Consider the following 12,978-nt stretch of genomic DNA (forward strand, 5'->3'; position numbering starts at 1 on the left):
GGTCCCCGGGGTGGGGATTTTATAGTTTTGCTTTGTCTTTCCTTGTATGTGACGGCAGAAGGTTGGCGACTCTGAGAAAGGCTTGGTTCCAGGCCTCGGAGTGGGAGGGCCACGGGGGCCCAGGACAGCCACCTGGGATCTTGTGGCCTATTTCATTGAAATCCCCCTAGTATTCTAAGGTGTGAAAAGAAGGGGAGCTGAGGCCAGAGGGGGGAAAGGAGGAGACAGGGGAGAAGTGACAGAACTGGGCCAAGGGAGGGGGACATAATAGCCACACCTTGCCCACGTGTTTATAGGGTGCCTGAAGCTGTGACCTGCCATTGGATCCCCTAGGGGAGCAGGTCCCATCCCTGCTTTGCCGAGGAGGACACAAGTTCAGAGAGGTTCTGGGGTTAAGTAAGATGTTCCTGATTAAGTTAGAGGTTCTGCAAGTGAATAAGGTGGGGTGACAGGCAATGGGCCACCAACTCAGGGCGATTTCTGCTTTTCTGGAACCTTCTGTGCAGGAGCAGCTGCCAAACTGGTGCAGATCCCGGCAGGTGCCAGGCACATCCAGATGGAGGCGCTGGAGAAGGCCCCCCACCGCATTGGTGAGTGCTGGGTGCTGGGAGAGGTGGCAGGCCCCAGGCCCTGCCTGCAGGTCCAGGAATTCTGGGAGAACAGAGGACAGGTGGACGTCCACAGACTTGAATGATGACACAGAATCCCTTTTATTTTATTTCTAAACATCTGCTGAATGGGTGACTTGTCCCTTGGTTCAAATTTCAGAAGGTCTAGAAGGAAATCTAGTTAAGAGTCCCCCTTGCACCCCTGTCACACAGAGATTGTTTTTTTCCTCAGGGGAAACCACTGTTTAAACTTCTTGTCCATGTGGATGGCTTTTAAAGGAAAACCATTTTCACAGAGTGTATCTGTCAGCTTTTGCTGCATAACATACAGCCCTCAAAACAGTAGCTCCAAACAACAGTCATTTCTTAGCTCACAGTTCTATGAGTCAGTCTCAGGGCTGGGCTCAGCTGGGTGGTTCTGCTGCTGCTTAGATGGACCTGTGCAAATCCTGTCAGCTGGTAGGTCTGTTGGGGACTAGTTGGTCTAGGATGTGTGAGGTTGGTGCTGGTTCTCAGCTGGGGTCATAAGGGTGACAGGGCCATATGTGACAACAGGCTAACTGGGATTATTCACAGCATGTTTCCAATGTCCCTTTGGTCCAAGTCACACAGCCAAGCTCAAAGGGAAGAAAATCAGATTGTGGTTGGGAGAAATAGTCAAGTCACAGTACCGGGGGGCCTTGCCTGTAGGAATAGGGGGAACTTGTAGCATTTCTGCTTTCCACCTGGAGACCCTTAAGTTACTCCTGTTATAATGATACTTAAACACAGTCACTATGTGAGGTGTCTACCCTCCATGCTTGTCACGGTCACAGAGCTATGAAGCCAGGACAGATTAAAAATTAGAACCCTGAGAGAAATGAAAAGATTCAAATTAGTTAAAATAATTCAAACTAAGAATATTAACATAATGTAAGAGATATTTTTTGTTGATTTATTTTGTTTTAGTTTTGATGAAACCAAATTGGGCAGTCAGAAAAATAAATGCATCCAGACCTTGGGGTGGGGGCGTGTAGCTCAGTAGTAAAGTATGTGCTTAGCATGTGCTAGGCCCTGAGTTCCATCCCCAGCAACACATGAACCAAAAGTAAAATAATAAATAAGCGTATCCACATCCATGTAAAATAGATTTGTGGTGGCCAGGGCCCACGGGGAGGAAATGGGTAATAAGTAATGGGTATTGGGTTTCTTTTGGGGGTAATGAAAATGTTCTGGAATTGCAATGGCTGTGACTAAAGGATATGACCAGCACAACTGGAGAGGAGGAAAAGTTTATTTGAAGGCTCTTGGTTTCAGAGTTCTTAGTCCATAGAAGCCTGGCTCCGCCAGCTCTTTGGGGTTCAAGGGGAGGCTGACCATCATGGTGGAAGAGTGTGGCAGAGGGAAGCAGCTCACATCATGATCAGAGAGCAGGGGAGACTCCACTTGCCAGATACAAATATATACCCCAAAGCCACGCCCCAGTTCCCACCTCCTGCAGCCACTCCCTGCCACTGCAGGGATTGACTGATGAGGTTAAAGCTGTAACCCAATCATTTCTCCTCCAAACCTTCTTGCATTGTCTCACGTGTGAGCACTCGGGGGTCACCACACCTAAACCCTGACACACAGTGATGTGGTGAATGTTCTAAAGCATCACTGAATTGCACACTTCCTCAGGGTGGACTGTGCCACTGTGAACTCTACCTGAGAGGCAGACGTGTTGCTCCACGGTTTGGAGCAGGGCCTGGGGGCCACCAGCAGCAGGTAGCAGGTGGGCTATCCTCTGAACACACGCCTGCGTTCAGAGTCCTCACAGAGGGCCCAAGCACTGCAATGTCACCTTGGTTTGTCACAGAGGCTCCTCTGTTCTATTATGCCCCTAGGTCGCACTGCTTGGCACCTTCTCCATCATAAACACTAACACGAAACATTTATCGGTGAGCTCAAATATCATGAAAATGCCAACAACCAGATTTTTAGATTATTGTTAATATAATGCTATAAAAATTTTAAAACTTTTCCTGGAGAACTTGTGTTCCCTGGAGAAGATGTTTGCCTCACCTGCTCTGGGCGGCCCCCGAAAGGATGCGGTACACACAGGCCATAGGCACGAATGGACGCTCAGGCCCTCTGTGTGCTCCAGTTAGCCCAGGAGTGGGGGCAGAGCCAGTCTGGGTCTGTGCTATAGCATGAGCTTTGGGGACAGTTCAGAGATCTCCTGCAGGATGTGGGGATGGGGCTGGGTCGGGGGCAGGGGGGAGGCACGTTTTCCCCAGATGCCTCTCCTGCCTCCCTGCAGATGAGGCTGCATTAGCAGTCAGCCCCTCTACCCTCCAGAAGTCTAGGTCCTTGATCCCCACAGGTGGGGAACAGTCCATGTAGCTGAGCTGTTCTCATGGGACCAGGCGAAGGGTGGGAACATTCTGGGATCCTGGAGGGAGCAGGAGCAGGGCCACCTTAGGGATGAGATCTATTTGTGCCACTCATTTATGTGTGTAGGTTCATGGTGGCCCTCAGTAGGTACACGAGTGAGAATAGGTACGTGTGCATGTGTGTGTGCGCATGCGTGCGCATGGCCTGCAGGGCGTGTGCTCTCTGCAGAAGCCCGGGACGGGTAGCAGCCTCTGCACTGAAGGCCAAGGCTCTGTCCAAACTTGAACCCTCTTTCTTCCATTATCTTATGTGAGCCTCACGATAATCTAGGAAGGAAACTGTGACCCCATTTTTACAGTTGAGGAAATAGGCTCAGAAAGGTTAGGTAGTGGCTGGTGGTGACAAGAAGCTCGGGGCAGAGCTGGGTCTGGGTGGTAGAGTCACGCTGGCCCAACCTCACCCCTGGAATGAGAAGTTACAGCCAGGTGACCGTGATAGTGGCCATGAGCTGCAGGAGTGGCCGAGGGCAGTGGGGAACTCGGGCTGAACCTGGCCTGAGGTGCTGCCCAGCACTAGGGCAGGCAGTCTGAGGGCAGAGGGACTGGGCAGCGTGGAAAAGGCCCTGGAGGGAAGGAGGTGAGGGGCAGCTCCCAGGAAGGGGAGACTCTGCTCCCTTCCCCCTTCCCTATGGTTGCTGCCTCCCCTCCCGCCAGGGCAGACCCCCGCCCCCAGGGAGCCTCAGACCCCCTGTGTGCATTGTAGTAGCCTGGCCCTTAGGATGTCAGCAAGGGGTCACCTGAAGAGCTAGCAGAGTGACTGGCTCCTGGTTAGCTCTTTGGTTGCAACTACCCTCTTATTATTTTTTATTATTATTTTTTGGTACTGGGGACTGAACCCAGGGGTACTTAACTCTGATCCACACCCCAGCCCTATTTTGTATTTTATTTAGAGACAGGGTCTCACTGAGTTGCTTAGTGCCTTGCTAAGTTGCTGAGGCTGGCTTTGAACTCGAGATCCTCCTGCCTCAGGCTTGGGAGCCGCTGGGACCTGTGCCACCGTGCCCGGCTTGATTATCCTCATTTTAATCTAGACGATGGGGCTCTGAAGGGCCTCCCATCTGGACACCCCAGGGCGCCAATCCTTTGCTCCCCTCTCACTCTTCGGCTAAGGGGCTGGGGTCCCATGTTTCTACCCTTCCCCTACCTTGGTTGCTTCTAGGGTGGCCAAGGGAACACCCACGGGCCTTGGCTGGGCCTCTGCTTGGGCACGACTCCACCCACCTGCCGCTCAGCCTCTTTAGTAACAAGTTCCTCACTGACTGGGACGTATAGGGATAGAAATTCATGGATATTCTCAAACCTCCTGCTCCCTGTGGCCCTGGGCTGGGCGGGAGCTGGCGCTGTGCCGTCAGGCTGCTGGGCAGGGCGAGGCGTCTGTGATAACCCACAGCCTGTGAAGCCCCCAGTGCCTGGGCACATGCCTCCTCTGCCAGGGCTCCTGCCCCTGTGAACTCCTTCCCTGCCCAGCAGCCCCACAGGGGGTGGGGTATGCTAGTATCCGCCTGGGATGGCAGCCTGTGGACTGGGGACGATCACCAGTCCCATCTCACAGGTGGAGAGGCGGAGGCAGCATCCGGGCGTGCTGCATGACTTCCCCCTGGTCGGTCTGACTCCAGAACCTGGGCCCAGCCTCTGCTCTGCTGCAGAAGCTTCAGAGAGGGCCGCGTCCCTGAGCCGGGCTATCTGAGGAGGGGGTTATGCTGGGCCTTGGTGGTGGGCAGAGGTGAGTCAGGATGCAGGGAAGGCAGTGAAGGGGAGCCGTGGTGCAGCAGGGTCCAGAGGCAGGGACAGCGCGTGCAGGGGGCACTGTGTTGACCTGTGTACAGAGGGCTCTGGTGGAAGGCGGGGCAGCTGGAGAGGAGCCCCGAGGGCCCCATGGGAAGGCCTTGACTGGCATATGCACTGGCCCCCGTAGCAGGGGATAGAAATCTGTGTGACCCTCTCCCCCGCCCAGTGGTGAAGAACCAGGTCACGGGCAGCTTCATCCTCAACCCCAAGGGCAAGGAGGCCACAGGCCGGACCTTCACCGCGCTGGGCCTGGAGTGGGAGCACACGGTGGAGGACTCCAAAGACAGCCTCAAGACCAGTGGGCCTCTGCCCGAAGCCATCGCTGTCCTGGTGAGCCCCGCTCCCTGAGGTGGCCCCTGCCCGCTCCTTGTACCCCCTCACCGTCTCCACTCCACCAGTCCAGAGGAAAGAGCCCACTCCTGTGTCTGCAGGAGGCCATGGCACCCTCTGTTCTGGAGACAGCTCCTCATTTGTGCTTAAAAGCTGTCAGGGTGAGCGGGACCCAGTGGGATATCCCTGTAATCCCGGCTTCTCAGGAGGCCGAGGCAGGAGGATCCTAAGTTAAAGGCCAGCCTCTACCTCTAACTCTCGAAATAAAAGATAAAATGAGCTGAGGGTGTAGCGGAGTGGGAGAGCACGTATGTGAACACACTCACACATAAGCTGGCAGGATGACAAGTGAGGAGGGAAAAGGAAATGGTTGTCCCCTCAATGTCACACCCCAGGAGGTCACACGCAGGAAGTCTGTTTTTTATAGCAATATTGGAAAGGGTTCTGGTCAGAGGTGTGTGGTGAGGGCAGGGCTGGCTCCCAGGTCACCTGGCTTCATTGAGAGTCAGCGTGCACACGGCATGGTCAGTACGTGAGTCCTGACATCGCTTTCTCAGGACTTGAAGGCAACTGACCAGGGGGTGCTATCTGGCAGTGTTGGCCTCCTAAAAAGGGGACATGGGGGCTGGGATTTGTGGCTCAGTGGTAGAGTGCTCACCTAACATGCATGAGGCACTGGGTTCCATCCTCAGCACCACATAAATGTAAAATAAAGATATTGTGTCCACCTAAAAAAAATATCTAAAAAATAAATATTAAAAAAAGGGGGACATGGCCATTGTCCTGGATGGGGCCCATCTCTGCCCACACGTCCTTCCTAGGCCTGGCCAGGGCTTGTGGACCAGGCATTGTTAGGCCAGCAGATTGGCCCACAAGACCTGTGACCATGTGCCCTTGGGTTTCGGGGAGAAACCTTGGGTGGCGGGGAGACCCTGGGTGGGCTTCTTCCTGTGCGGCCCCTTCCTGTCAGGGAAGCCTGGAGGGCAGGCTCGGCCTCTGTCGGTGTCGGCATGGAGATTCCACCCAACACAGTACTTTTCTATTCAATTTGTTTTTATGGACCAGCCATTGATCTAGGCTAGCTGGTTTTCAAGGGCACAAAGGCTGTTCAAGGAGAAAAAAAAATAGTCTCTTCAACAAATGGTGGTGAGACCACTGGATATTCACATGCTAAAGGACAGAGTTGTACCTCCACCTCACCCCTCGGGCAGCTATTAGCTCAAAATAGATCCAAATAGATCAAAGACCGAAATGTGAGGCCGAAACCAGACAGCTCTTAGAAGAAAGCAGAGGGGTAAATCTCCATGATCTTGGGTCCTCCTCGACGTCAAAAGCATAAACCACAAAAGAAGACCTAGATGAATTAGACTTCATCAAAATTAAACGCTTATAGTTTATAGCTGGGCACAGTGGTGCACGCCTGTAATCCCTGTGGCTAGGGAGGCTGAGACAGGAGGACTGAGAGTTCAAAGCCAGCCTCAGCAATGGCGAGGCCCTAAGCAACTCAGCGAGACCCTGTCTCTAAATACAAAATAGGGCTGGGGATGGGGCTCAGAGGTCGAGTGCCCCTGAGTTCAATCCCCAGTACCTATCCCCTCCAAAAAATTAAACACTATGTGCATCAAAGAGCCCTGTCAAAAAAGGAAAAGACCAGCCACAAGATGGGAGAAAGCATTTGCAATTCATTATTTGATAAGGATTTGGCATCGGCTGGCCATCTTCTGGAGTCAGCCAGGGAGCAGGTCCTGCCCACTAGAACCCAGGGAGGGAAAAGCACGCAGAGCCCAGCATGGGCTGCTCTAGGGCCTGACACATAGTAGGTGCTTAATTTGGGGGCAGAAGTTTGTCACTTGGCTGCTGGTGTGAATCCTGCCCGTCTGCCAGTCCCAGAGCCGACCCCTCCCAATCCTGACCCTGTCCTTCTCTTTGGCCCCTTCACCCCCTCTACCAGCCCTGCCTCTCTCTCTGGTTCTGTGCCACCTCCTCCTTCTCATCTCCCTTTAGGTACTGCCTCCCACTGAGGGTGGCCCCCGCGGCAGCCTGGCCTACAAGTATGTCATCCACGAGGACCTGCTGCCGCTCATCGGGAGCAACAACGTCCTTCTAGAGGAGACGGACACCTATGAGTGGGCGCTCAAGAGCTGGGCACCCTGCACCAAGGCCTGCGGAGGAGGTACCAGCCCCCTGACCCTCCAGCTCCTTGTGGGGGGAGGAGTGGGGAGGCAGAGTGTGGGGGTGATGTTTCCACTGGACGTTGACCGTCCCTCCTCATGCCTCAGTTTCTCTTTAAAGATCTCCAGTGTGTGGAAACGTTCAGAGCAGGGCTTTGGGGCGGAGACCAGGGGCTGCCGGAGCAGTCTGCAGGCCGGGGACCCGGCCTGTAAGAGCTTCCCCTCAGCGGGACAGGTGGCATCCAAAGTCACTTCCCCAGCAGCCCTTCTTGGGAGCGTGGGAGACCCATCAAGGAGGGTATTCTGCAGAAAGCAGCTCAGGCCGGAGGGGCTGTGGGGCCCAGAGGGAGGTAGGAGGAGTCTCCAGCATCTCCAGAAGGTCCCCTCCTGAGGACTTGGACAGGCCAGTGGGAGCCTGGAGCAGACTCACAGCAGCCTGCCCTCCACAGGCATCCAGTTCACCAAATATGGATGCCGGCGAAGACGCGATCACCACACGGTGCAGAGACACCTGTGTGACCACAGGAAGCGACCCAAGCCCATCCGCAGGCGCTGCAACCAGCACCCGTGCTCCCAGCCTGTGTGAGTGCTCAGGGATGCTGGGAGCCTGGCCCTGCACTGCCTCCTGGGGACAGCCTGTGGCCAGGTCTCCCAGGGAGAGAGCAGCCCGTGCAGCAGGTTCTGCCCCTCTGTGCCTGGCCGTGCACTCTGGGCTTTCAGAATCACTGACTTCCCCTCAGTGACAAGTTTTCAGTGCCTCCAGGCCCCTGGCTCTGGTCACGGTGGTGTCCACCATCTCCTCAGTCTGGTCATCAGGAGTCCAGGGACCTGGCCTGCCAGCCCCAACATGGCCTAGCCTGATTTAAGATTCCCTAGCCTGAGAGCACAGGCCCTTCTGAGCACAAGGTCATGCCCTTGGGGTTATTTGGAGGGACCTTCAGGGGGAGGTTAGTGCAGTGGTTTTTGGAGGACTCAGGCCCAGACCTTGGATCCAGCCTCAGGACCTCCTCAGCTCCACCTGGCGTCCCTGTGCCCCCACGCAGGACCGAGGGCAGCTTCCCATAGGGAGGTACAGAGGGCCTTGTCCCTTGTTCTCCTCTCCACCCCCCAGGGGACGACTGGGGCAGGGCGGGGGTGCTGGCCAAGGCTCCACACTAGAGCCATTCCTGTACCCTTGGGCTGGACATGCCATCAGGGGCCAGGACAAGAGCTGGGTGGCTGTCCTGTGCCAGGGACAGCCTCATCACCAGCCCCCGTGCTTCCCTTCCACTTGTCCCTTTACACTGTCACTCAGACCACTGTCCCACAAATGTGGTGCTCACAGGGCCTGCATGCAGGGTGAACCGGCCTGGGGTCCTGGGTGGGCTGTCCCCTCCCCCCAAATCTTGAGTCTTTTTTTTTTTTAAAGAAAGGGGTTGACTTTGAATATGTGCTTCAAAGAGCTCTAGTTGACTAAAAGAGACCTCAGGAAACCCAGGGAAGAAGGTGTTGGGCTGCCCTCCCCCATCCCCACCCAGCGGTTTGGCTTTTGTCTGTCTCCTCCGATGATGGCCATGGCCGCTTGAGATGCTGGTGGAAGTTGCTTTGCTGCTCCGAGATGTTTGCAGACCACCCGTGGAGCTGCGGGTGCTGCCCCCCTGAGGGTGGTGATGACCGTACTACACACTTGCTCTTGTGTGGAATATGTCTTTGGTCCGTTTTGAGCACCACTCTGTCTCAGGACCCAGAATGGTGCCTCGAATATTTATGGGATATTGAAATATCCTGACGTAAAGATGGGGTGTCACTGAGGCTTAGTGGCCTTAACAGCTGACCCCAGGACATGCGGGGTACAGAATTTAAATATGCCTCTTTCTGGTTTTGCCAATGAGGAGACAGAGCGGTGGAGAATAGTGGCCTCCCTGAGGTCACCCAGCCAGGCAGCTGCAGAGCAGGTGGAGGGTCATTTGAAGCTCAAACCCACCCTGCACCCCTTCTGTGTGGCCTTCTTGGGGTGGGAGGTGACACCTGGAGGGAAGCATTCCCTTGGTCCCCTTCCCTCCGCCTCTTGCCCCTTCTCAGGTGGGTGACCGATGAGTGGAGTACCTGCAGCCGGAGCTGCGGGAAGCTGGGGGTGCAGACCCGGGAGGTGCACTGCTTTTTGCCCCTCTCCAATGGCACTCGCAAAGCCCTGCCAGCCAAGGTGTGCCCTGGTGACCGTCCCGAGGCCCGGAGGCCCTGCCTTCGCGTGCCCTGCCCAGCCCAGTGGCGGACAGGAGCCTGGTCCCAGGTGAGTTGGCCTCAGGAGGCTGGCCATGCTTGGAAAGGGGGGAGCCAGAGTGGAGAGGCTCCAGGGGCCTTCCTGGGGCTCCCTGGAGGCAGAGAGCTTCTGTCTGCACCTCTCCTGGCATCTGATGCTGTTTTTCTCAAAACAAAATGGAACGCTCCCACACACAGGGACGCGGCTCTGTGTGGGGCGTGTCCCTTTCCTTTAAGGCTCACACAGCATCAAGAGGCACGGGTCCATATCCCCAAGTCCCAGATGAGCATATGAATGCATATTCTTACATGCTGAGTGCCAACTGCATGCTAGGCATTGTACAAGGAATGCCGGGAACAGAGCACCAGGCAAGATCCTCGCCCTCCTGGAGCTCACCGTCCAGATGGGGGACAGAGTAGACAAAGGTCGAGAGTACAGATCCAGGTGGAGCTGTGCAGGGTGACAGGGAATGTGACCCAGGACAAGGACAGAGGGTGGTCAGGGAGGGCCTACGTGAAAGAGTATTAACCGGGTCTTCTTAAAGAGTCCAATCCCACCAGGCATGGCTGTGCACGCCTTTAATCCCAGAAGCTCAGGAGGCTGAGGCAGGAGGATGGCAAGTTCGGAGGCAGCCTCAGTAACTTAGCAAAACCCTAAGCAATTCAGCAAGACCCTGTCTCTAAGTAAAATATAAAAAGGGCTGAGAATATAGCACCGTGGTTAAGCCCCCTAGTTTCAATCCCCGGTACCAAAAGAAAAAGAGAGTCCAACCCTCCTACCCAGGGCTCGGGTGCAGCTCAGTGGAAGAGTACTTGCCCAGCATGTAAGGGCCTCTGAGTGCCAGCCCCAGTACCAATACAAATAAAAAGCAAAAATAAATAAAAGACAAAAATCCCTACTCGTGCAGATTTTATATTTATCTCCATAACATACAGCTTCATTCATTTTGATATAAAATAAAGATTGCTAGTCCTCCAAGGCCCCAGAGAGAAAACGGATGGTGAGCCTGGTAAACACTCAGGTCTGGAGGCTGCTCTTGGTCATTATTCATCCTGGGGGGAGGAGCCATGTTCGTCCTGTGGTTGTCTGTGGCCCCGGGACCCTTGTGCCTCACCCAGTGGTCACATGCTCCAGGATGAGAAGTAAGCTAGGAGGATGTGGTCAGTGCCTAAAATGTGACCTGATTGGGCAGCCTTGTTCTCTGGGGGCCTGCCTCTCCACCCCAGAATCCCACCCCCCCACCCCGTGACCCATTTATCAGAGTAGGAAGTATGTCCGACCCAGAGGTGGCATGTGTGACAGCCCGAGCCCCTGATACCTGTTACCTCTGCTTCTGGCACTCATGCCTGGGGGGAAGGAGACATTGGGCAGACCTCTGCAAGTGGGGTAAACTGAGTCACAAGATCATGGCATGTCAGAGCTAGAAGGGGCCAGAGAGACCCTGTCCCTTAGGTCTCTTGATTGACAGAGTTGGGAACTGAAATAATGAGGCTGCTAGTTAAGGCTCCTATGTGTCCTTAACAAGGTGCCATCGAGTGAATCATCCTGCCTGGGTCACACCATGGGGTGGGCCGCAGGGGAGCTTGCTAGGGGGATACACAAAATATTTAAGAACCCAGGCACAGGGCTGGGGCTGGGGCTCAGGAGGGGAGCGCTTTCCTGGCCCATGTGAGGCACTGGGTTCGATCCTCAGCACCACATAAAAATAAACAAATAAAATAAAGGTGTTGTGTCCAACTACAACTAAAAATATTAAAAAAGAAGAAGGAGGCAGTGGAGGAGGAGGAGGAGGAGGAGGAGGAGGACGACGACGACGACTAGGAGGAGCATAGACCAGGCTCAATTAACACAGGTGTTAGTAGCTGGAAGGGGGTCCCAGAAGTCCCCTCCTGAGATGAGAATTTACCATGGAGATTGTGGGAGGGTCTTTGGAGTCCCAAGCTCAGGGCAGTTGCTCTTCATCACTGATTAAGGACAATCTGACAATGGTGTGGTGGCTGGGCGAGGTTCCTTAGAAGCCGTCCTTGCAAGTCCCTTTGGTCAGGTGAAGGCATGGCACCCTCCTTTGTACCTTTCTGTCCTTCGGCTTTAGCTGGATTCTGAGCTCACTGGTCCTCCCTCTGTCTCTCCTTCCACCTGTCCTGCCTGGTGCCGTCCTGGCCCCCACCCTTTCCTGGCAGTGCTCGGCCACCTGCGGAGAGGGCATCCAGCAGCGGCAGGTGGTGTGCCGGACCAACACCAACAGCCTTGGCCAGTGTGAGGGGGACAAGCCAGACACTGTCCAGGTCTGCAGCCTGCCAGCCTGTGGAGGTGAGCCGGGGATGGGGAGGCCTGGCCCAGCAAGGCCTTGACCTTGTACCCAGACCTGCCTTGGATTGTGGCCCTTAGGAATCCCAGATATAGGCTAAGCATCCCTAATCCAAAAATATGAAATCTAAAGTGCTATAAAATCCAAAACGTTTTGAGTGCTGGCATGATGCCACAGTAGAAAAGTCCATATCTGACCTCATGGGGCAAGCTATGGTCAAAACTCAGATGCACAGCTTGGCACGGTGGCACACACCTATAAACCCAGCCACTGAGGAGGCTGAGACAGGAGGATCAAAAATTCAGGGCCAGGGGCTGGGGATGTGGCTCAAGCGGTAGCGCGCTCGCCTAGCATGTGTGCGGCCCGGGTTCGATCCTCAGCACCACATACAAACAAAGGTGTTGTGTCTGCCGAAAACTAAAAAAAAAAATAAATATTAAAAAAAAAAAAATTCAGGGCCAGCCTCAGCAACTTAGTGAGGCCATAAGCAACTTAGCAAGATCCAGCCTCTAAATAAATAAATAAATAAATTTTTAAAGGGGGTTAAGGATGTGGCTCCATGGTTAGGTGCCCATGGGTTTAATCCCTGGACCAAACAAACAAAAAACAACCAAGTTCAGGGCTGGGGTTGTGGCTCCGCAGTAGAGTGCTCGCCTAGCATGTGCGAGGCCCTGGGTTCGATCCTCAGCACCGAATAGAAATAAATAAATAAAATAAAGATAAAAACCAACCAAACAAACAAAACAACCAAGTTTGAGGCCAGCCTGGGAAACTTGGTGAGACCCTGTCTCAAATAAAAGTTAAAAGGGCTGGGGAGCTGTGGATGTAGCTCAGTGATGGAGTACCTGGGCTCAATCCTCGGTGCTGCAAAAATAAAACATACATACAAATAAAAAATTCCTATGTAGAACATAGCATCCTCAAGGGGAATGTGATACACAAACTTTCATTCCCCAAATTATCTTTAAAATATCGTGTAAAGTTACCCTCTCACCATGGTACAAGGAGCAAGTGAATCTCGTGTTTAGACTTGTGTCTTCACCAATATATTTCATTATGTGCATGAAAATATTGAAAAATCTGAAATCATCTACACTGTGAACTATTTCTGGTCTCAAGC

The 12,978-nt window shown here is 54.0% G+C and overlaps 1 protein-coding gene across 8 annotated transcripts in view; it reads left to right on the top strand.

Moving 5' to 3' along the window:
• ADAMTS14 (ADAM metallopeptidase with thrombospondin type 1 motif 14) overlaps positions 1-12,978 on the top strand; it is a 78,718-nt gene that overhangs the window by 59,078 nt on the left and 6,662 nt on the right. For 5 of the 8 annotated variants that reach the window (XM_081266910.1, XM_081266911.1, XM_081266914.1 and 2 more), the window contains 6 exons: positions 507-590; positions 4,977-5,140; positions 7,145-7,313; positions 7,761-7,893; positions 9,373-9,580; positions 11,731-11,860. In XM_081266910.1, coding sequence (XP_081123036.1) covers positions 507-590; positions 4,977-5,140; positions 7,145-7,313; positions 7,761-7,893; positions 9,373-9,580; positions 11,731-11,860 — 888 coding nt within the window. Of the gene's footprint in view, positions 1-506; positions 591-4,976; positions 5,141-7,144; positions 7,314-7,760; positions 7,894-9,372; positions 9,581-11,642; positions 11,861-12,978 lie in introns of all 8 variants that reach the window. The other 3 variants (XR_014018875.1, XM_081266912.1, XM_081266916.1) reach the window with 3 other exon arrangements.

The sequence above is a fragment of the Spermophilus citellus genome, assembly GCF_964194105.1.
Source record: "Spermophilus citellus genome assembly, chromosome: 15".
In the NCBI taxonomy this organism is placed as follows: Eukaryota; Metazoa; Chordata; class Mammalia; order Rodentia; family Sciuridae; genus Spermophilus; species Spermophilus citellus.